The sequence below is a fragment of the Oenanthe melanoleuca genome, chromosome 8 (genome assembly GCF_029582105.1).
Source record: "Oenanthe melanoleuca isolate GR-GAL-2019-014 chromosome 8, OMel1.0, whole genome shotgun sequence".
NCBI lineage: Eukaryota > Metazoa > Chordata > Aves > Passeriformes > Muscicapidae > Oenanthe > Oenanthe melanoleuca.
Genome location: NC_079342.1, coordinates 18,958,697 through 18,981,265, shown reverse-complemented (window position 1 = coordinate 18,981,265; position 22,569 = coordinate 18,958,697). Strand labels below are relative to the sequence as shown.

At 48.9% G+C, this 22,569-nt stretch overlaps 1 protein-coding gene across 1 annotated transcript; it reads left to right on the top strand.

Moving 5' to 3' along the window:
- Positions 1 to 6,935: 6,935 nt before the first annotated feature.
- Positions 6,936 to 19,892, top strand: TMEM275 (transmembrane protein 275). Its single transcript, XM_056498055.1, has 2 exons — positions 6,936 to 7,374; positions 11,702 to 19,892. The coding sequence occupies exon 2, from the start codon at positions 11,792 to 11,794 to the stop codon at positions 12,338 to 12,340; it is 549 nt and encodes a 182-aa protein (XP_056354030.1). The 5' UTR covers positions 6,936 to 7,374; positions 11,702 to 11,791; the 3' UTR covers positions 12,341 to 19,892.
- Positions 19,893 to 22,569: the final 2,677 nt, after the last annotated feature.

Here is a 22,569-nt window from a genome sequence, read left to right as displayed (position 1 = left end):
TTTTACAAATGATTTAGTGTGAAAAAGTGTGCAACCCTTTATCTTGTGCAGACCCTAGGGAGTGCTCAGCTGGTGGCTGCCAGTCCCCCTGGCAGTGGGATGGGGTGGGATGTTCACAGCTTCTTCACAGCTGTGCTGTGTCTCTGATGATGCACAAACTGCACCTCAGTTTCCTCCTGTGCCAAATGTGTGTATCACCATTTCCCTGTGCTCTTTGAGACAGAAATCCCTTACATCCACCTGTTTATGTAGCACATAAACACACATTTGGTCCTTGAGCTCTGTGGAAGGGCTGAAATGTGTTACAAGAAGCAGTCTGAAAGGTGATGAGGAAGGGCAGTGTGACTGTGACCACATCTGTGCTGCTGGAAAAGTGCTCCTGATAAACCAAATCTGCTTTCAGTAGCACCTCATGATTTCTCAGCTCTACACAACTTGCTAAAGTGTATGTCAGATTTAATCAGAATTTCAGTCTGTCCTGGAAGTGACGATAGCTGAGCACCCTGTGTTTAATTCTCACCTGGTTTGAATCAGTCTGCTGCTGAGGAGTCAGCAGGGTCTACTGATGCTCAGGGCAGCTTTTCCCTGCCTGCACTGTCTGTGTGGGATGGGAGAGGGAAATAGTGCAATTTCAGTGACTTACACAATTCAACAGCACTAACCAGTGTCTCCAGAAAGGTGTGATGTCCTGCCCCATCAGTTATTCACTCAGCTGTAGCAGGTGAGCAGCATCCTTGCATTGCTGGCAGAGTTACAGGCTGGTGGTGTCACCCAGGTCCCTCTGCTCCAAGCCCACTGACACAACACAAAACTCCTGGCACATCTCTAAATGGTGTCACAGCAGACAGGTACATCTCCTAGCTGGTTTGTGGGTCCCATCACTCTGTGAGTGGTGTGGTGAAACAGGGACCTGCTGTGTGCCTGTTGTTTAAAAGAAGAAGTGACTGCTTTTTCCAGGAGCCAGAACTTGTTTACTTGGGGTACCTCCCCTCTCTCTTTGGCTACTGTAGATCAAACTCTGCAAGAGTTATGGGATCACAGTGCTGCTTTCTGCTGAGAATCTGGTGCCAAAGCCTGCTGAGGTAATCATGTATGAGCTGCCATAGTTTTCATAGCACATGATTATCATGGGATTGCTTTTCCTTCTCTGGATGCTCTTGAAGGCATCAGCTGCACATCCACCACACACAGGGAATGTCAATCCTGTGGGAAGCAGCTGCTCCCTACAGACCAGGGGGTGGTTATGGGGACTTGAGGGGGCTGTGCTTCTCTGTGTCTGCTACAGGCACAGGACTTCTGCTCTGTGGGGTCTGAGGACTGGATCCCTCCTGACAGCAGGTATTTGGAGGGACAGAAGCTGCGCACTGTGTCTGCTGATGAGAGCAATGCAGTAACTGAGAGGCAGAAAGATTAGGTGTATTAGGGGAGAGGCTTTGTGCCAGGGCTAATGAGCTGGAGCCTTAAACAGATGCTTCCCTGGGCTCTGTGTAAAATAAAACTTGTGCAGGCACAATGGTGCTAGGCAGGGTTTGATGTGATGACCTTATAACCACTTCACTGAAGGATGTGATTAATGACCTGTGCTTTGTCATGGTATAACTTGATATCCCACATCGAGGTGGCAGATATTTGCTGTCTGCCAGAGAGTGAATATCCACAGGACAGCATCCTACAGACCTTGTTCACAGCCTGCTGAAGTCACTGCAGCCACTTCCATGAAGTTCTGTGGGATCTGGATAAGCACCAGAAGGATCCAAGCAGTCTGGTTCTTTATGCACCCAGCAGCTGAGGAGATAAGATACTCACTGAAAAGCTTTTCAGACCTTCACATGAGGACTTCTAATCCTGATCTTTAATTTTCACTTAATTCTTGCCTATTTTGCTGTGCTGAAGAGTTAAGAGTTAAGTACCCACCTTGAGAGGTGTTCTACTGGTGTACTGCAGATCAAGCCATGGGGAGCCCAAGAGTTTTGCCAGCCACAAAAGCTTATAAGAGATCACACCGGTGTCCAAACTGTTAGATATTCTGAGGGGACATGGACTCTATCACCCTGACATTGCTTTTCTGCCTGTACTTCCAGGTCCTAACACCCCTGTAGGCTGTGGGCTGCCTTGTAAAGCCTCAGACTGCTGGAGGAGAAACAAAAACGTCAGCGCCCTGAGCAGTGACAGACAGATCAAGGACATGTCTCCTCTTCAGACAGAAACACCATCTGTTCATGATGCTGAGTCTGACATCCTCAAAGCGAGATTTTCCAGGAATCCACACTGGCAAGAGTAATGTGACTTGTGCTGTGGTAATTAGTGTCTCTTGTGGTCTGGCATGCTACAAGTTGACCATCAGGTGGATATAACAGGCACAAATTCAGGGTTTTTTTGTTGGCTCACAAAGCAGCAGCAGGTCTGTTCCAAAGGGGGTTTGGTCTCCACGCCCAGGGACAAACTGGACATGGAAAGTGATTTTACTCATTTTACTCACAGCTGCTTCCACTGGGAAATCGATTCTGTTGGTCTAAATCACCATGGGGCTGCTTTTCCCCATGGGGATGAGAGAAATGAACATATTTGCATCTGAGGCACCTGAGAGCACATTTGCAGTCAGGCTCTGACGTTGTCCATGGCTCAGCGGGCAGCAGAGCTTTGCTCAAAGGGGTACTGGAGTGCCTGGATGGACAGGAAAATTCTGTGGGCAGGACAATGGATCCCAGGCTGGATTTGGTTCCCAAATCCAAACTCATGTGGTCCATCATCCACAGTCAGAATGTGGCACAGCTGGCTGGCCTTTCCCTGTGTGTAGGGCTCAGCCCCAAGAATGGTTATGGCTTTCTCTCAGACTCCATCAACTTTGTTTTTCTTCATTATCAAAATTCCACTGCTGGTTTGTGATGCCACCTGAATCCCATCCTCAGCAATGTCTTCAAATTCACCTAAGGCATACTCCAAATAGCAGAGCATAAATCCTCTTGGAAGGACAGGTCCTTGTCATGTCATGCCTCAGGTTTGGGGCCTGACTCTGTTCCCATGTACATCAGTGGTTCTTGTGGTGATACCAAATGCAGATCAGATGTATTGGTGTATTCTTCCCAGAGAAGAAGGGAAAAATAAGGAAAACTATTTTAATATGTGATATGTAACATCCAATGCATAATCTCTTAGATGTGAAGCACACTCTGATTTCAGTTTAAAAGGAACAAACAGTCCTTCAACTAAAACCTCCACTAGCCCTTCTTTTAAAGCAGATGTAATGCTGAAGTGGCTGATGAGCAGCATTTGAAATGATGAAGCAGAGCTATTGATGGGCACAGTGTGTGGTTTGGTCTCTTCCAGATGAACTGCACTTTGGTGTGATCTGGCTGGCAGAGAGAGCCATGAGTGACAGAGGAGGATGAGCTGGGTGTTTGCCTCCTGGGTGAATAAAACCATGGAACTTGAGGCCTTCTCAGTGCTGCTTGTGCAGTGATGCTGCTTGCTAATTAGACTGCCAGTGGGAACCTTTGAGAACTAAACAGAATAGACCCAATCCTCCCCGCAGGGTAATTAAAAATATTTGCCCCTGGCTGATAACTGACCCACTGATTTCCTCCTGTTTGAGAAAACTTTATAAAAAATTACTGAGCTATTTGTGTAACAGGACAGCCACTTGCACAGATGTTTTCTGTCCACTAACCTTTCAGTGTTGTGAGAAGATGTCATTGGAAGGAGAAACTTGTCTGAAATTCTGGAAGCCTGTTTAGTTCATTTGTTTGTTTGTGTGATGGGGAATAAACCATCTCCAGATTATTTAAAAACCTGTAAAAAACCACAGAGGTGTTCTGGTAGACCAGCAGATGAGAGGGTAGAGGCAAAGCTTTAGTGAAGCTGGATGTCAGGCTGGTGGCACCTATTGTTCTGCCTCAACAGCTGTCAGTGTCACAGATTAGGAGGACAGTGGCAAACCTAGAGCAAGCTCTCCTCCCCAGATCATTCCCAGTGATAACATCGTGTGCCTGCACTGCAGCTGGTCCAGCTGTGCCTGTGTTCTGGGTCTGAGCACATTAATACTGGTGTTGTCCACAGTAGAGTCCTGTGGTTTTAATTACACAATGTACAAGGAGGTGTGTCCCTCATGGGTTTAAATCTTCTGCATGGTAATTTCACAGCTGCCTCTAGGAATGACAAATACTAAATTTTTTGCCTCTTTTTGGATGCTATAGACACATAAACATTGCAGAAATTTGCCTTAGCCTCTACTGAATTTCCAGAGGCAGCACAGAGCACAGAACCATGGATTTGTGAGGATCCTGACGTATAGAAACTTTCACACAGATATGGTGGCATTTAGAGCTGGTTTGGAGCAACAGCAGGTTCAGCCTGGCATTTCCTTCCCTGAAGAGGCAATTAAACTCACAGAGAGGTGCCAGATCTGGAGACCTCATGGAAATCTGCAGGGGGAGGTTTCTGCAGTGACCTTTGCCTAATGATCTAATTAAGGGCCATGAAGTCCCCAGCACTCTGCCTGTGACAGGCATGGTTCAGCAGTTTGCTCAGCACTCTTGCCTTGCTGCTGCTCCCACTAATGCTGCTCCTGTGCCTTCCCTTGAGCATCAGTCCCAACCAAAATCCTCTGAAACCTCTATGGAACTTTCTCGCCCTTTCCACCTTTTTTCCAGTCATTCTCACGTGGAGGGAAGCCCCTCCATAAGCAGTGTGATGTCTAAGGGCTTGTGGCACTCACCATGCTGACCTGCTTCAGGGCAGGATGTCGTGGCACTAAAGCCCAGCCTTGGAGGGTGCAAGAGTGCCTGGGACAGATTCCTTAGGGCTGAAACCACAGTCAGGAACTGGCAGTGGGAAAAGACAAGCAGGCAATGCTTCCTCACATTCAGAAATTTCTGACTTCAGCTAATTTATGAATTGAGCAGAAGCTGGGAACAAACAGTTTATCCCAGAGGAATATTATTTCTAGTCAGCACAGGGTTGGGATCTTTAAAGAAGGCAGGGCTTCCGAGTTCCTGGCAAGTTTGAAGCTAGAAACCATCAGTCTGGCAGAAACCCCTTGGCAAATCATGAATGCTCATGAGCTATCAAAGCTCTGCAAGGAAATGAATCTGCTCTGATTTATACCGGTGGGAAATCTAGCCTTTAATTTTAGTTCTTGAATTAGCAGTTGTTTTAATCACATGAATGCAGTCTGCCAGTTGTCAGGGGCACATATGTGAAACACAGAATTACTGCTTCAGTGGAAATATGTAACATTTCAGTGCAGCCTTTTTTGGGGGTTTATGGACCCTTAAGAGGAAAGTGTGATGGAGAGTCATGCAACAGCCAAAGGGAAGCTTCTTCATCACTGCTTTGGGCAATTAGGGAGCAACTGACAGGTCATTCAGTATTAATTGGCCCCCTTGGAGCCTGATCTTTATGAATGCTGTTGCACAAAGTGAGAGCAGTGGGCTGGAATCAATGACCCTGACGGCATCTTTCCCTCTGACAGCCACTGCTCCTACATGAACGTGGCTGATTGGGCTGCTCCTGCTGGGCTCTGGGGTGCTGCACCAGGAATCAGCACAGCCACTCCGGTTTTCTACCCGGCAACAGTCAGCAAACACTGAGCACCACTTCTGCCACACGTGGAACTGTGTCTCCCAGAGGTGCCAGGGGGAGATTTTCTCCATGAGGTTCTTCAATTGTACACTCTCTCATCACTCTTCTGGTAGGATTGAGTACACTGAGCCGTTTTGAACTTTATGTTATGGGTCCAGGGAATCCCTAGAGGAGACACTGCATCTCTGGAAAGGTCTGAAATGACCTTTCCCAGTTATTTCTTTCTATAAGCCAAGGCAGTCAACACATCTGATCAGTGCTGCTTTTCTGATACCCTCCTGCTCTCTTGCTCAATCCATGCCATGTGCTGTTGGCATTACTCAAACTAAGGAGAAACCAGAGTTGTCTTCCTCAGCAGAGACTGGACTCCTTTCTGCAAAGTTTGTTTTTGCCTGAATTTCCAGGATGACCTGTAAGGTGAAATGCAATATGGCGCAGTAGAGGATGCTGCTGTATTAAGAATTCTTAGGCTGAAGTGGTGCTTGGAGAACAGAGAGAAGTGTTCATTCCTCCTCAGTGATTTCTCTTTTTGACCTTTGTTTTTCACTGCCTCTGTTACCTTTCTCCCCTCTCTCTCTCATGAAAGCAACAATCTGAAAGAGAGGGGAGCGTGATTGATGTTCAGTGAGCTCCAGCCTGGTTCATAGGGCATTCTCAGCAATAAATTGGAGAAGAGCCTGTGCTGTCACTGGCAGCAGCCAGGCTGGTTACAGCAGTGTGGGCATGGAGAGCAGACGAGGACAGCTGAGTATCAGCACGTCTTAAGCTCTGGGAGAATTATCTATACTCCATCCAGTGCACAGCTCACAGTTTGTCACATTCCCTGTGCTCACCAGCTCTGCAAACAGAGACTGGCCTCTTAATATGGGAGTTAAGATTTGGCTGTGCTCGCAGCAGGGTCTGGCATGAGTCGTGATTTAAGTGTACCATAGATCTAATTGCTCGTTTGAAACATTGGTTTTACATCTGGGGACGGGTTTTTACTATTTTTTAGCACCTCCCCACACTCTGGACGTTGCACCTCTGGAGGTCCTGTCTCAGCACCTCTCACATCCCTCCGGCATCCCCGGCCATCCAAAGGCACCGCGCACGGGGGTTGTATTCTTTTATTGTTATTGTTATTCGTTCCGTGCGTTTCAAACCTCTGAGAGATCCGTGCCTGGCTGCAGCACCGGGAGCCTCCTTTTCCCTGGCATTTGGCATCGCCGCGTCCTTCTCCCCCCGCGCCCCGGAGCGCGGCTGGGCTGAGCCTCGGCCGAGATGCGCTCCCCCATTTCTCCTCTCCCCGGGGGAAAAAGGGGCTGTTCTGCTCAGGGCACCTCTGTCAGCTGAAGGGGGCGGGAGCTGCAGCCGTGAAGTAGAAAAGGAAGAAGGGAAAGCAGCGGGGAGCGGGGAGCGGTGCCGGACAGCGGTGGGCGGTGGGCTGAGCCTGCCGGGCTCGGCCGGGAGGAGGAGGAGGAGAGGATGCGGCGGGGCAGGGATGCTGCGGCTGAACACCCCCCTGCCTGAGGACAGCAACGTCGTCCTCCGAGGGCAAGGAGGAAAGTGGGGGAGAGCGGCGGAGCTCGCACAGAGCCCGCGGAGCTCTGCCGAGGACTGCCCGCCTGACACCCCGGCAAAGTTTCCCGACAGGAGGGGAGGAGGGATGTGAGATCCTCGTCCCCGCAGCGCACAGCTGGGCTTCCAGCCCCGCTTCTGCTGGGACTGGCCGTGGCTTTGTCGTCCCCGACCGAAGGGTGAAGGTGAGAGCCGGGGCAGCCGCTCTCTCCACCGCCTTATCCTGCTCCAGCCCAGGTGAGTATCCTCCCCTTCCACCCCCGGGGCTCTCCCGGCCCTGCCAGAGAGTTTCCCAGCAGTTTGCCAGGAAAAGGAAAAAAAAGTCTTGCGCTTCTCCTGGTAGCTAAATGTTGCTATGTGTGTTTGTGAGCCTGCCTGTGTGTGGGGTGGTTGTAGCTGTCTGACTGCGATTTCAGTTTGCTGATCACTGTCATTATTTTTCTGTGCCATCACACCTCTGGAAAGGAGACTCATCTGTGGTCTGTCAAATATTTTCATTGTGCTGCTGCACTGAGACGGTGTGGAAGGATGACAGCTCAATTTCTCACCACTACAACTAAGAGGGAAGCGTGCTTAGCTGTGCATGCTGCTGGTGCTGCTGCTATGGCTTTAAACGATGCTCCCAAAATGCTGGCTGAACATGTCAGAATGCCCTTTGAGCTCTAGGAATTCCCAGAGATACTGGTGAAAGTCTGTCCCCCTGAGAGTATAGGGAGGGGTGGCTATTCCCCTGGAGGGAATCATTATAGCCTCTGGATTTCCATCATGCCAGCTTGAGTGTGCAGTTTTTATTTTTGTATAGCATTGCTTGCAGTAGTGCATTTCAAGCTGAAACAATGTTTGGAGAAGAAGCCTACACTCTAACTGATAAGAAAATAACCCAAACAAAGTGCCCAAAGAGAACTTTTTCCACTCCTGGTGGAACAGAACCTGATAATTTTGAGCAGAATAATTTGGCTGAAAAGTTGGTAATTTTTTAAGACATTGATTTCACTGTAGTGAAAGGTAAAAGCTGCCAGATATCCTCAGGCAAATCAGCAATGGCAGCTGACCCACATCAGCCCATCCTTGTGGCTAAGAAGGGGATGCAGAAGCATCAGCCTGTGCTTTAGGAGATGACAGAAGAGCAAAGATGCTTCTGTTGTACATGACAATCAGAATAAACATGGACCTTATGTTGTCATGGGGCCTTGTGAGGTAGAGGATAGTGTAAGGCATTCTGTGGTTTTGGTTTCCTTTTTGCTTTATCCTCCACTGCTTTGTTGGCTCCATCTCTTTGTCATCTGGTTGTCTAACAGGAATCCCTGGTTTATAATCCTTGATGTTTCATATGGAGATCAAGAGAAAAGCAACCACTGATCCACTTTCTAAGTGTTCCCAGTCCAAACATTTCTCTGTGCTGTTAGTCACCCTGAGGTGTGTGTGCAGATCATGTCCTAGCCCTGCAATCATGCTTGACTTCCAAGATCTGCCCCCAAGATGGATCTGATGGGAGAGGCTCTGGGCAGGAATCTCCAGTCAGTCCATTGCTTTCTGCTGGAAAAGGACCATTATCCCACCTAGGTGCTCCAAGCAAAGAGGATTGGAAAGAAGTTCTGCCTTGGACATAGCATGGCCAGAACTCTTCTGGTGCAGCTGCAGAGAGGGTCTGACAAGTTTAAGCCCCTGTGCTCAGGGATCTGTAATGATGAGGAAAAATTGCCAGGCAGAGAAAAAGAGCTATGAGAGACCATTCTGGGTGACATCAGTGCAGCCTTGAAGGCAGCCAGAAACCAGCAGGGTCTCTTTGGAGTGGGTACAGGTGCCCACTGACAGATGGCATGGGCAACAGGTTGAAGTTCCTCTTGAAAATCTCAGTGGCAGCCAGAAGAAGCAGCTGAAATGTTTATTGTCCTGCTGGAGCCCAGCTGCCTGGCTCTTCCAGGAGGGAGAATTCCTTCAGACTGGAAGCAGATGAGTGCTGAGAAGCCAGGAGGAAGAAAGCTGGTGGAGTGAATCTGTGATATCTTTTAACCACGAGAAGCCACCCAGTTCCTTGGGGGCGTTTTGCAGTGGGAGAACGTGGGGCAAACCAAGGGGAAGAGCCACCCTGGCTGCAGCCTCTGTGTGGCAAAGGTTGGACTGGCATCTGCAGGAGCTGGTCTGCAAACAGTGGTGCTTGTGTGTCTTTAACCAGAAGCTATCTTGCTGCTGGCCCAGGGCAGGTGAAGGAGGCAGAATCAGGGCTCCAGCTCCCATCAGCATGCCAGGGCTCCCAGGCAGAACAAAAGGACATTGCTAGGGAAACATGCATATGAGTTAGCCTGGTGATGGAGAAAATGCCCTTTCTCTCTCACACACTCTCAGTATCCTGAAAAATGAGAGACCCCTCCCCAGTCAGTCAGGCATCCCCAGATGAGGAAGGGTTTAATCCTTTGATGGATCTCTCCCTCTCAGCTCCAGCTGGTGTCTCACTGAATAGGAACTCTGCTGAAAGTTGACTGCTGCACACACTCAGGTCCAAACAAAAGCCCAAGCCAAGAAAATGAGATATGACACCCGACAGAGCAGCAGAGAGCTCTGCCTCAGCTGGAGGTGCCAGAAAATTTTATAACCTAGGAAACATGTTGAAAATGCCCGGCTGATCCCACCGGCGTGCTTCAGTGTGATGGGTGATGGCTTATTATTTGTTGATTTGTTTTTTATTTTATTTTTAATTTAGTGGCTACAGGGTGTTGATAGCACCACAGAGATTCTTGGCTCTTGCCATAGAAGCTGAGTGGTTTCAGTTTTTCTCTGACAACACTTTTGAAAGGGATTTGACAGGAGAGGAGGAAAGAAGCTAGGGAGTTAGGCAGGGGAGGAAGGAAGAACAGACTGCTATTGTTTGCAATCAGGCTGGGAAGAGAAATGCTCTCCTGCCTGTAAAATCAAAGACATCACCAGCAAACTGCTGACAAATTGGCTTCTGGCAATTTGACTTCCCAGCAAGTACGGCAAACACAAAGCCAGCTCTCATCACATCCAATAATCTCCTCCATGGAGAAGCTGCTCCTGTCAGTCAGAGCCAAGTGTTATTGCCTTAGGTCCTAGACACATCCCCACACAGGCTTTTTTTCAACTTCAGTGTCTCAGTTTTCAAGAGCCTCCATCCTGGAGCAGATACTGCTCATGCTCAATCTTGTACAAGTTTGGGTTTATGGTTGCCAAGGCAAACAGGATTCCCAGTCCCCTTCTGTGGGGTCTCCTGTGCTCACCAAAGATGGTGAGATGCATGGTAGAAAGCATGGCCTAGCTGACAAAGCACCCACATTTGCTCCATTTTATTATGGACTCGTGTGACTGAAGGTGTCATTCAGTGTCTGTGGATGGTGTTTGTGTCACTGAGCATCCAAGTGTTACCTGCTCCAGCGACCTCCAGGTCAGATTGCTTCTGCAGTCAGCTCAGCCTCCCAGTATTGACATCTTTTGGGGATGTTCTGGGTCATTCTCTGGGACCTTTTATTCCCCAATGGCTGGAAAGGCAATCTGGATAATTCATTTCAATTATTGGAAAACTGAGACATGGAGCAACGTGTCCCCCTTTCTGCCACAGTTGTGACCATTACCCATACACAAATATATCCCCCTCATCCTGCAGAGAGGTTGTTCAGGGCAGTGCTGGATTCTGTTACTTTGGGCAGGTGTGGCGTGGGTGGTGACAAACACAATTCACCTGGACATCATCCACGTGGATAGCAAAGGACATGGAGCACAGTGGGCTCATGAGGGTGACCACCACAGTCAGGAGAGCTCAGCCTTGAAAGCAGGCTTGGATTTGTGCTTAGTTGCTTGCAGGAGACTTCTGGATTCTTTTTATCAGGGTGGACGGCTGGAACAAGACTCAAACACTCTGTAGAGGCTAAAATCTACAGTTGCAGTTTATTATAAGAGAGCTTGCTAGGAGCTGCCCGGCACAGCCACAGAGCAGGTTAAAGAGATAAAAAAAGGGGAGAGAGCGAGAGAGTAATGGGATAAAAGGGTATTGGGGTAATAGAAGAGGGAGAGGAGAAGTGGGAGAAGAGCAGGAAAGAAGAGTAAAGAGACCGACTTCCCGTTTGTAATACAATAAATCTTTTTCCATAATGAATATCCTGATTCCCAAGAACCAATCTAATACAAAATACAAATTCTATAGCATTTACATGCAGCCTATAGGAATCCTTATATTAGCATAAGTTGTGACATTCTAAACTCTAAGATCTAATCTTTGGGTGCTGGCTAGTCTTTTGTTCTTTTGGCCTTGCCCTCTGGCCAAGGACATTGTTTTGTCGAGAGTGGATTAGCTTCAGTGGGCCATCCTATTGTTTTCATGGTTATTTAGTAACTAGGGATTGATATCTCAAACATGGCTTTCATTTCAATTTCATTCATGGTTTCTATATTTCCAGTATCTGAGCATTTATATTTGCAAGATTCCTCTGTTTCATCTTCTCCAACAGTTGCTGGCACCAGCAAACCTGGGGAAGATGCTGGTCACCAGGAATGGTGGGGGAAAGGTGCTTTGGTTCATTGCTCTAACAGCTGCTTCTTCATTCCTCTCCAGGATTTCAAGGCAACAGGAGCCTGGGAACAGCCTTCTCAACACAGCATTCACCCTGTGAGGACTGAGGGGACCTCCCAGACCCTTCCCAGCATGTTCAGTGAAAAGAGCAGCGCCTCTTTGTCCCAAAAACCCAGCCAGAAGAAGACCCGACCCCAGGGCCTCCCCTCGCCTGCCCTCTGCTGCGCCTGCGGGCTCTGCATCATGCTAGCAGGGATCAACATCACCTTGGTGGGAGCCTTTGCCTTTGGGACCTTCCTCCCTGTCAACAACCCTCCCATCATCATCGGCCCCATCCTGCTGGTGGTGGCCTTCACCTTCTTCGGCGCCTGCTGCGTCTGCAGCCGGCGGCCCCCGGCGCACGGGGCCCGCAAGGCCAAGCCAGGCTCGAACGCTGGGCTCATCAAACCTGGCAACACGGCCTTCGAGATCGAGACCAGCGAGCACACGGTGCAGGACACCACCGCCGTCCAGCTGAGCCCCACCAACTCCCCCGTCTCCTCCAAAAAGTCCACGCCCGTCCACGAGGGCGCCAAGGCCTGCAAGCTCTTCACCATGGAGGGCAACGGGCCGGTGGCCAAGTACAGCTCAGGAGGAGAGGCCATACAGCTCAACCTGCCCAGGGACCTGGCCACGTCCTAGAGCTCCTGCCAGCAGCCAGCCAGCGCTGCAGCGGGTGGGCTGCAAGTGTGCCACCGCTCAGAGGCGTGGGGAAGGTGCTGGGAAAAGCCAGCAGGTCTCTCTGGACCACTTTAAGGGAGATGGATGCAACAGCAGGAAAAAAATAAAAATCCGGATTTTTTGCTGAAACATGCCCATTATACAGTTTTAAAAAGAAAACTGATAATGATGCTGCTGTGAAAAGGTGGTTTCGGTTCCTGGAAATACGCTGCGGTTTTTGGGGAGCAGATAGGAAGAGGGGAATGAATTAATTTGTCTGATATAATGTGGAAATGTGACAGTTGGATGGAGAGGCTACATGGGACTGACAAATGACAGCTCATTCTTCTCAGAAGTGAAGCAATTCTTGGACATAAAAGAAGCAGGAATGCAGTAAATTACAGCTTGCTGCCGCTCAGTCACAAGAAGATTTCAGCATTTTTAGTGCCAGACTTTTTGGCAGCAGGGACAAAGCTATATCTTTGCTACTGAAAAAGCAGCGTGAAACCATTTCCCCTCTGCTGAAAATTTTTGCCCCATCTTGCCCTCATTTGGGTGATTTTACTGCCCATTCTAAGAGAAGGAACCACAAGGATCACAATTAGCACTGGGATTTTCCTCTCAGGTTAATGAGTTTGAGCTGCAGCTGTGCTCCTCCTCACAGTATTTTCCTTGGAAGATCAGTCAGGCTGAATCCTTGGTGATAAGCTCCTGGGGTAACCAGAGACTAACAGGAGCCTGCAAATTAAATCTTTGGGCCATGATTATGTATTGAGTACAAGGCAACATTCTTCCCATATTTTTGTGGAAGGGTGGCCTGGGGCACACCTCAGGGCAGGGGGTGGATAACGCTATGGGCTCCAGAATAGCTGTGCTGGAAGATGGTGACTGTGAGATCCACTGCCCAGGAGTGGATCCTTGCTGCAGGAAATTGGCTCCTCAGTGTGCCCATGGGCTTGCAAAGCAGTGGGATGAGTTTGCAGAAGAGAATTTGTCAAGAGCTGTTCCAAGCAAAGACACCCCCTCTGCCTCAGAAAGTCCCCAGTCTGATGGAATAATGCTGCAAAGGATTTGTGCTCTTCTCTGGGTGACTCTGGCTGGGAACAGGGCACTGTGCTGATGGGCTCTGCTCTGACTCTGCTCACATGTGGGATCTGGGACCAGCCTGGGGAAGGACAGCACTGCTAGGCAGGACTTGGGTGTGGGGAGGCAGCAGCAAGAAAGTGGATTTTGAGTAAGAATGGCTGCACAAGTCCTCTGTTTATGGTAACTCTATATTTGAAATGAGGTTTTTGTGACTTGGAATGATGAGGAAATCATCTGGACCATACCAGATCACTACAACAGCCCAGCTAGCCCAGGATCCAGTTTCTGACAAGGCTGAGAGCAAAATCTGGAGAAGAACATAAAGACAGGGGAAAACCAGGATGCTGCTTGCCCAAAGTGCTTTCCCAGCTTCCAGTGTGCTATTGCTTAGGAGCTTCCTGGGCTGGAAGTGGTGCCTGTGTGTAGTAGCCCTAAATGGATTTCTCCTCCATGAAATAATCCAGCACCTCGACTGTCAATTCTCATCATTTGTGATCCTGCAACTCCTGCAGAGAGTTGCACACTTTGGCTTATTTTCATCCTGCATCCTCCTACCTCCCTCTGATGGCCCAAATTTCCCAGGGTCAGCATACACTCTATGCCCTTGCCACCAGTGGGGTTTTGAGATGTGTTTTCCATGTCATGTTCCCTCCAGTCACCTTTTTCTTACAGTTCTTTACATCTCTTGTAGCCAGAGGGAGGTAACACTTCCCATTTAGCCCAGCATCAGCTGCTTGCTTGGCTGAGGACAACAGAGCCCTGAGGTTTTAGCTATCAGAAATCCATGTAGAGAGAGGTGGGAGGGCTGAAGGGGAGGTGCTGGAGAAGAGACAGGGGCTGTGGCATGGCCAAGGCTCCCCTGGGCCACCAGGTACCTCTGTGTGGCCAGGCTGAGAGCCATGTGGATGCTGGAGAGCAAAGCCATGGAGCTGTACAGGCCATGCAGGAGGTGTCCTGCTGCTCTGGGGAGCCACTGGGCAGCTGATGGCCCCCCTGCACAAGCCCAGGTAGGATGAATTGAAACAATTCCTTGACAAAAGGTTAACCAAAGAGTTGTAAGGTGAGTCCTTGAGTCCTCCAGCAAACTTGCTCCTTCTCCACCAAGGAATTACATCTTGATTTTAGCAGGGCTGGTCTGTACTGGTTAGGAGGAGAAGAGGCAGGTTTGGGAGAGGGGTGTTTGTGTAGGGATGGGTAGATGTGGGTTCAAGTCTCTGGTACAGCCTCCAGGTCCTGGCAAGTCAATGCCTTGTGCTGTGAGAAGGCAAACACCTGCTCCCAGCTCATGGAGAGCTGCAGAAAGGATGAGCATTGCCAGGGTTGGTGTTGGCACACCTGAATCTGAAGATTGCTCCAGGTGGAGGGGTCTGTGCAGCCTGGTCCCTGTGTGATTCCCCTTAGAGCTTTTTTTCCTGGAGAGCTCTGCCCCCAGCTCTGCCTGCCCTTGGCAATGCAGGAACTGCTGTCCTGAGAAAAAGCCCCTCATGATTTCTACCTGCCCTTAAGTGCTGTAGCAATTAAGCAGAACAGCTTGTGATGTAGGTTTGATTCCCAGCTTGCTGGCCTCACTAGTATACAATAGCTTGGAAGTCTTCTAGAGGCATTTCTCATGTGAATATGATTACTGCAAGATGTTTCTTTGAGAAATTGGAGCCAAAAAATTAGTAAAATCAAGTGATAACCATGCAATTAATTTCTTTGTTTGCTGAAGTCTTGAAAGCCAAGTCTGGAGAGCATCTCCTTATCACAGCTGCCCTGTGAAACACTACCAGGGATGGATAAAACTATGACAACCAGCAGAGATGGTATCTGTGCAGGCAGAGGGGAAGGAGCAGTGAGATGCTGATCTGGTGTGGTGGGTGTGACCCCAGCTGCCTGCCCAGCAGGGTGGCCATGAGCACATCAGCTGCCTTCCTGCTCCTGCCTTTTCCTGTCTTTTGTGATGTCCATGTCTGTCTGTGTGCTCACCCCCATGATCAGCTGTGCCTGATGTTGTTGTGAATCTCGTGCCTCCTTGTGCAGTGGGAGATTAGGAGGGTTCCTAGTTCTCCAAGTCAGCATTTCTGGTGTGAGTCTTTTTTTAAAAGTTGCTATTTCCATGTGTGCAATGTGGAATTTGGAAAAGACAGACACATTAAAATAATTGCACTCAGAAAGCATTTGGCCTGCCTGCTTTCATTCTAACAACCACCTTCTCCCTTTGCCCCAGACTGTGTGTGCCCCAGTTCTGCTGTGCTCATTTTGCCTCCTGCTCCTCAATTTCCTGCTTGTTCTCCCAGACAGTGCAAGCAGCTGCAAGGGAAAAGTGTCCCTAAGAATTCGGAGTGCCACTTTTCCTTGGAATCCTGGTTACCCAAACACTAGTCCCACTGCAGACTCCCTCTGTCACTGCTTTGACTGACATGGAATAACCAAATTCAGCCTTTTCTGTCTGCATGTGTGTGCAGTCCCAGCTGGGCACCTGAAGAGGCCAGGTGTGAATTGTGAGCCTCTGGGCTCTCAGGGGGAGCAGGGCTGTGGGCTGCTCTCATTCAGGGTCTCTGGTGATGGGGAACTGCACTGGATTATTTCAGCTGATCCTCCCCAGCCCTGGGTAGAAATGACATTTAATTTATGGTGCAGGGGAGAGGTGGGAGCTGCATCTGTGTGTGCCTGTAGGTGTCTGGGATTGGTGCTGTCACCTTTCCCTGCTTGTTCTGGGCTTAGCCCAACAGGGTCTCTTGGAGATGAGTCAAGGAGGGATGGCACAGTGAGAATAAAGAGGATTTGAGAGCAAATTCACCTCGTCAAAGGGCTTCTCTCCCATGTGCAGCCAAGTGATTTGAGAGGAGAGGACATCTCTCCATTCCAGGCAGCCTGGCTGGTTAAAGACCTGAGAAATGAGCTGGCTAAGAAGGCTCCACTGACAATGTGTGTAAAATGAAAACCTTTTCCCTCCAGAAAGGATTTTTTTTTTTTTTTTTTTTTTTTTGGCCATTAGGAAAAACTCCCTGGAAAGGTTTTTCTTTTTTAAAAGTGGGACCAGAGAGAAAAGCACAGAGGAGGGTTTGCTGAGCACCCACTGCCATCCTCCTGGATTTGCAGCCTGTAGCATTCCTGCCACAGCAGCTGCTCTGCACTAACCTGAGCTTCTCTTTCCATCTGGAAGAATAAACCAGAAACATTATATGAAATGTAATTAGCTTTTTCTAATTTCCAGCCCAAATTTATCTGTGGCTGGTTTATTTCCTTTTATCCTTGTACCAAAAATGGCTTTTAACCAAGATACCTTTTAACCTCCTGGAAGTTTTTATCCCTGAAACATTTTGGGTTTGCAGATCTCCTAGAGCTTTTCTTTCCTTAGGCTGAGCTGGCTGACTCTTTCCATGCTGACCTTTGCCCAGGAGCCCTTATTTCTCTCTGCCTTATTCCTCTGTTTTGGCTCAGGAGCTCCATGAATGCTCCTGAACTGCCATTCTTCTGCAGGACTCCCAAGTCCACAGCAAAGTACAAACATTCCAGGTCTGTCTTGTGCAAGAAATTGGGCATTTTCCTTGGGTAAGGAAAGGAAGAGGGGAAAAAAAGGGGAAAATGTCCATGAAAATGTGAGATTTCCATTTGCAGAGTCCCTCTGTTAAAAAAAAATAAATTAGCTTTTATGTCATTAGCCTCCATTGTGTCCATGGCAAATGTGCTCAATTTGAAGGCTGAAAGGCTGTTTTTCTCCAAGTGTCAGATGTGTCAGCTCAGCTGAGCTTTCAGCAGCCATGGGAGAGACCCTCAGACCCCTCCAGCAGCCCCACTACAACACGAAATAGGAGAGGCTTGAATATTTGTTTCAAACTCCTGGATTTCAGGCTGATGAGCCCTCATTTGGGGTGGCCTCAGAGTGATGTGAAGCCACAGCAGATGTCCCCCCTCTGCACACACTTTGAATTCTCAGAGCACAGACAGTGGCAGGCCTGGGAGGACAGATGGAGCTTCTCAAGGCATCCATGCACACAGAGTCCCCAGGAGCTTTTCCAGGGAGCCCAAAGTCATCTGGAAATTTTGATTTCTTGGAATTAGCCTGTCCTGAGAATGCATTGGTTCTCATGATGCTTTTGCCAGGAAATAAACTTCCCAGGTTCCAGATGAAATTTCCCATCCAAACACTTGAGTGTTGCTCTATTACTCAATCCTCCAGGCACCCCTAAAAAAAGATCTTGCTGAACTCTGTCTCCACATGAGGACCAAACTTCAAAGGCAGCTTTGGGACTACAGCTCCTTATCAGACCCCCTTGTTTCCAATCAAATCCAAAAAGCCAGATTTCTCTACAGCAGTACTTTCAATGAGCCATGTCCCTGATGATCTGTGTGCCCTCCCCAAACCATCACAGTAGGTCCCTCCTGCTGAAATCTTCAGAGTTCCTCACATCCATCTGCTGTGACAGCAAATACAACTTCATACATAATGCTCTGGCCTGGTGCCAGATGGATGTTTGATGAAGTTATAAACTCAGACAGCAAAATGATTTCTTGTGCTGGCACGTAGGCAGAAAAGATGCTTCTTTTGGAGACAAATCCCTCTCTGTTGTTACCTTGGCATGAGAAATCAGTGTGATCTCTGGTTCATCCTTTTATCTCCAGCTGAGCCAGGCAAACATGATGCTGTCATTAGGAGCTGATCCTCCTTCTCCCATGGCAAGCAGCTGGTGCTTTATCCTGTTTGCTGTCTCCAGGTCTCTGCAGTCTCCATTTGGAGGCAGATTTTACGTGTGGGAAGGACATGCTGCTGGCAAACCCAGGGATTCTGACTTCTGCAGCTCCCTTAGGAGTGGGCACATCACTGCTGCCTGCACCCCAAGGCTGCTTGTGAAAATCAGTAGCCAGATCTGTTTTCTGGAAATCTTTCACAGGGAGTTCACTGGAGAAAAATTACCTTTATCTGGCAGCTACAGCTGCACCTGGGAGTGACAGAGCTGTTTGCTCCAGAGAGGTAAACCCAGGCAGCAGAGCACAGAAAGCTCCCTGAGGCTTCCTTTCCACCTTCATCCCACATGGTGGTCTACAAATGGTTTTCTTTCACATCCTTTGTCTGAAAACAACCTGCCCCAAAACTTTTGCTGGATAAATAGATTTTTGTGGCATAAATCCCTGGAAATCTCTCTGAATGTGGTCTGACACCATGCAGATGACCAGCAGCCCCCTCCATGCTCCTGGTGTTTTGCTGTGTGGGTGCAAGTAGGGCAGACCCTGCTCTGGGTAAAGACAACAGGCAAGAAAGGAAATTGAGGGACAGAGATGAAAAGAGGGAGCTCAGCTTTTCCCAGGGAAAGAATAAAACCACAACTCTGATCATCTGTAACACCCCAGGGCAAGGACTTCCATGCCTTAGCCCTGTGTTGTGTGGAGATCCACCTGCTCGTGTGTGCTGGCTTCCTTTGAAGGAGAGGGAGGAAACAGCACCTCCTTTCCTGATTAAACCTCAAAACACACCTTTAGGGTGGGCCAGATTCAGGCACTCAATGAATGCATGTAGATTCCCTTTTTCAAAAGGGCAGCAGTCCCTGAGGGCCAGAACACAGAGATGGGTTTTCTCTGCAGGGAACTGAGAGGTGAACTGACTGAACAACCCTGTTGGATGTTGTTTTCCTGACTTGATGCATTTCTCTGGCACAAGGCTGAATTTCCCAGCAGCTCTGGGCTACATATGTTTTCATAGAGACTCATTAAATACATAGCTTCAGTTCTGAAAATCACATTTGTTCTAAATAAGAGCTGTCTGCTGGGAGAATTAATTCCTCTGACTTAAGTCACCTCCCTGGAAGTGATGCTGTTGTCTTCGATTTCATGGCTGGGATGATTACACTTTTCCAACACGAAAGAATAACAAGATTAGGGAATTTGTGGCAGTGAAGGCAAAGAGGAGGAATTGGCTAAGAAAAAGGGAAGAGAAATTGAATTTTCCTGTTAAAAGAAAAGGAAATGCCTACTTCACAGAAACAGTTTTGCTTTGGGGAATAACAATGGGGGAAACTCCTTTTGAACCAAAGTCCCTTATTAAACCTCTCAGGTTTGTTGCCACATTCAAAAAGCTTTGTGAGAAAGGCAGTTACCACCTACCCATCAGCAAGGCTGTGGGTAACCCTCTGGAACAGGGAGGAAAATCCAGGAGTGTGTTTTCCCTGAGGTGGAGGGGCATTCCAGGATGTAGGGGCAGTGGGAGCTGCCAGACCACACTGAAACTGAACTTTTCTGCTGGTTGGGAACAAAGATGTTTGTCAGAGCAACTTTTTACACAGGCAGATAGTGATAGAACAGGGAGGAAGTGGTTTTAAAAGCTCTTTTAAAACTAGAAGAGGAGAGATTTAGATATTGAGAAGAAGTTCCTTACTCAGAATGGTGAGGAGCAGGCTGCTCAGGGAAGCTGTGGATGCCCATCCCTGGAAGTGCTCCAGGCCAGGTTGGATGAGCAGCCTGGTCTAGCAGGTGGCATCCCTGCCCACGGCAGCAGGGCTGGAACTGGGTGATGTTTAATGTCCCTTCCAGCCCAATAGATCCCGTGGTTCTGCTCTGAAGTGGGGACAATCCCTGCCTGTGCACACATGGCACACGTGGGCACCCCACACTCCTGCTGCCAAAACTCAAAGGACCAGCCAGCTACTGTTCCTCTGTGATGCCAGGGATGGGAAGAAATCACCCCCCTGGGAGGGACAGCTGCTAAAGGGAAAGGCTCTTCTTTGGTGACACCGGGAACACTTTAACACTCTCAGAATCATTAGGTTTAATGTTTCTGTTATTTTGCTGTCAATTCTCCTAATGGCGCTCCAGCAGCATGGAGGTGAGTGAGTCATAGAAGTAATTATTAACTAGGCTATGGCACTGAAAAGGCATTCAAAGTTCAATTCAGCAGCAGCCCCAGTCGATGTGCAGGGTGTACATTCATTAAAGAGCAGGTGCTAAGTGCGTTTGCTGAGGAGAGGAAAGGAGAGAGCCCATTCCATGTGGAATATTTTGCCTCATTATTTCCCACAGGGGAAAAAGGTAGCAGCAGGTGGAGGGAGTGAATAGGAGTAAGGGCATACATCTTGATCCTCACACTTTTAAAGGCATGTGAAAGACAGGCACTCTGGGTTTTACTACATCAATGCTCAGGCTGATGTAGCAACCCAGAGGTGTTGGGATCCGTAGGTGCAAAGCAAGGCAGGAAGCTGTTCCATCAAAACTTGGGAGTCTGAGAGGAAACAAACAGGCCAAAGGGATGTTTTGGAGGTAGGGAACTGGATGTACCAGGAGATGAAGTGACGTGACTAAGGTCACATAAGGATTTGGTGGCAGAGGGGAAAACAGTGCTTGGAGTTAGTGCCTCTCGTGACTCACCCTCCAGACTCCCCCTTTTCCTAGATGTGCTTCCTGCTGCAGGCAGACAGCAGCTGGGGTGACAGGAGTACATTGACTCTCTCCCAGTCGTCTTCCTCTGCCCAAGGCTCAGTACCTGCAGGAAAATGGCAGAGCCAAAGTTCACATCCACAGTGCAGCCTGGGAGGCTGGGTTTGTGTAAGACTTTTTTATTCTTATTTATTTTTCCGAGTTCTGGGGAAAAGGTTTTGTTTCAGTTTGGAGAGCAGGAGTGATAAAACACATTTCTGAAGGTAGGGAGGTGATATCTGCTGAGATGAGCAGCAGCTGCCAGGAACAGCAATTACAGACCCTGCAGATGTGTCACGGGTCTGGCAGGGGAGGATCCGAGGTGCTTGGTCTGCATTTCATGAGCGTGGATCTGTGTGAACAAAAGTGAAGAGCCACTCAGGGGAGGTGATGGGCTATCTAGAGTGAGAACAGCAGTGATTTGTCTTCTTTCATGATGTGTGAAGAGGGTTAAGGTGATGGGATAGGAACTTGCATCAAGCCACAGGCACTGCCTGCCAGACTGGTCCATCCCCAGGGCCACAGGGGTGAGGTGAGCAGATCCTGTGTGCCACGGGAGCTGAGCTTGGCAGAGAGCACATGGCTGGGGCTGGACAGCCTTCTCCAGGCCTTGGGGATGCTGCACAGGGCTCCTGCACATCCCCAGGCAGCCAGGAGGACCCTAAAGCCTTCCTGCTCCCTGCAGCCCAGGACTGCTGTGTCTGCCCTGCACTGCAGCAGCTCAGCCTTTCTGTGACTTTGGTTTGAGGGGTCATGGTGGCTCCAGTTCACATCCACAAATCCCTGGTGCTCTCTCTGGTGCTGTCATGGGGTGAGGGAGCCCTGGGGAAGGGGATTCACCAAAAGGATGGATGGAAGGGTTGAACTGGCTTTTTTGTTTTTCATATGAGCGAGCCACAAAAATATCTCAGGCTCATTTGACTCCCACAGTTTGTTCATAATCTCCTAACCTTGCCTTTCCCCTCTGTGTCCAATATCCTAGACCAGTGATACTCATGCAGAAAAAATGTAGTGGACACCAAGGACACCCACCAAATATATATGTGTCAGGGAGTCAACATATTCTAATGAAACCTGCTGTGGGGACGAGCTCCGAGCAAGGTTTCACATTTCAGCTTCAGGGGTTGTTGGGACTGCTGTGATAACTCTGTTTCTAAATGAAAGCAAGCCTGTGTGGGCTCCTCAGATTGTTTCCATTCTGACTGATGCCTCCAGCCGCCCCCAAAAGCTGAGTTCCACAGCAGAAAAAAGAGCTTTAGAGCCTTGGCTTTAATTAACTCCCTGCAGCAAGAGACACTTGGGCTGTAACGCACCAGTGCCTTTCAGAGATGCCATTTATCAGCTCCCTAACTGCAATCAGAGCCAGTTTTATCCAATTAGGCAGCAGCAGTACAGGATAGCACCATGCAGCCTGTGTGCAGCAGCAGGGACCCTCAGGACAAGGAAATGCACTGCTGGAAGACTGCAACTCCCATCGAGGATACAGCATCCTCATCCTTCCATGTGATCCCCTCAATCCCTTTCTGTGATTAAGGTGAGTCCTCAAAAAGCACTTCAGTGTCTGCAAAAGGCTGAGCTGTAACTCTTGCAGGTCACCTTGTCAAGCCTCTTTGTCTCTCCCAGTCTGAAACGGGGCTTATGGTGCTAAGAAATTTCAAGGATCATCCAGATTCAATCCCCTGCCATGGGCAGGAACACTTTCCACTCCACCAGGTTGCTCCAAGCCCAACCCAGCC

Bases quoted from the DNA above. Each gene is read 5' to 3' on its own strand.
- TMEM275 (XM_056498055.1), top strand. From the start codon at position 11,792: ATGTTCAGTGAAAAGAGCAGCGCCTCTTTGTCCCAAAAACCCAGCCAG.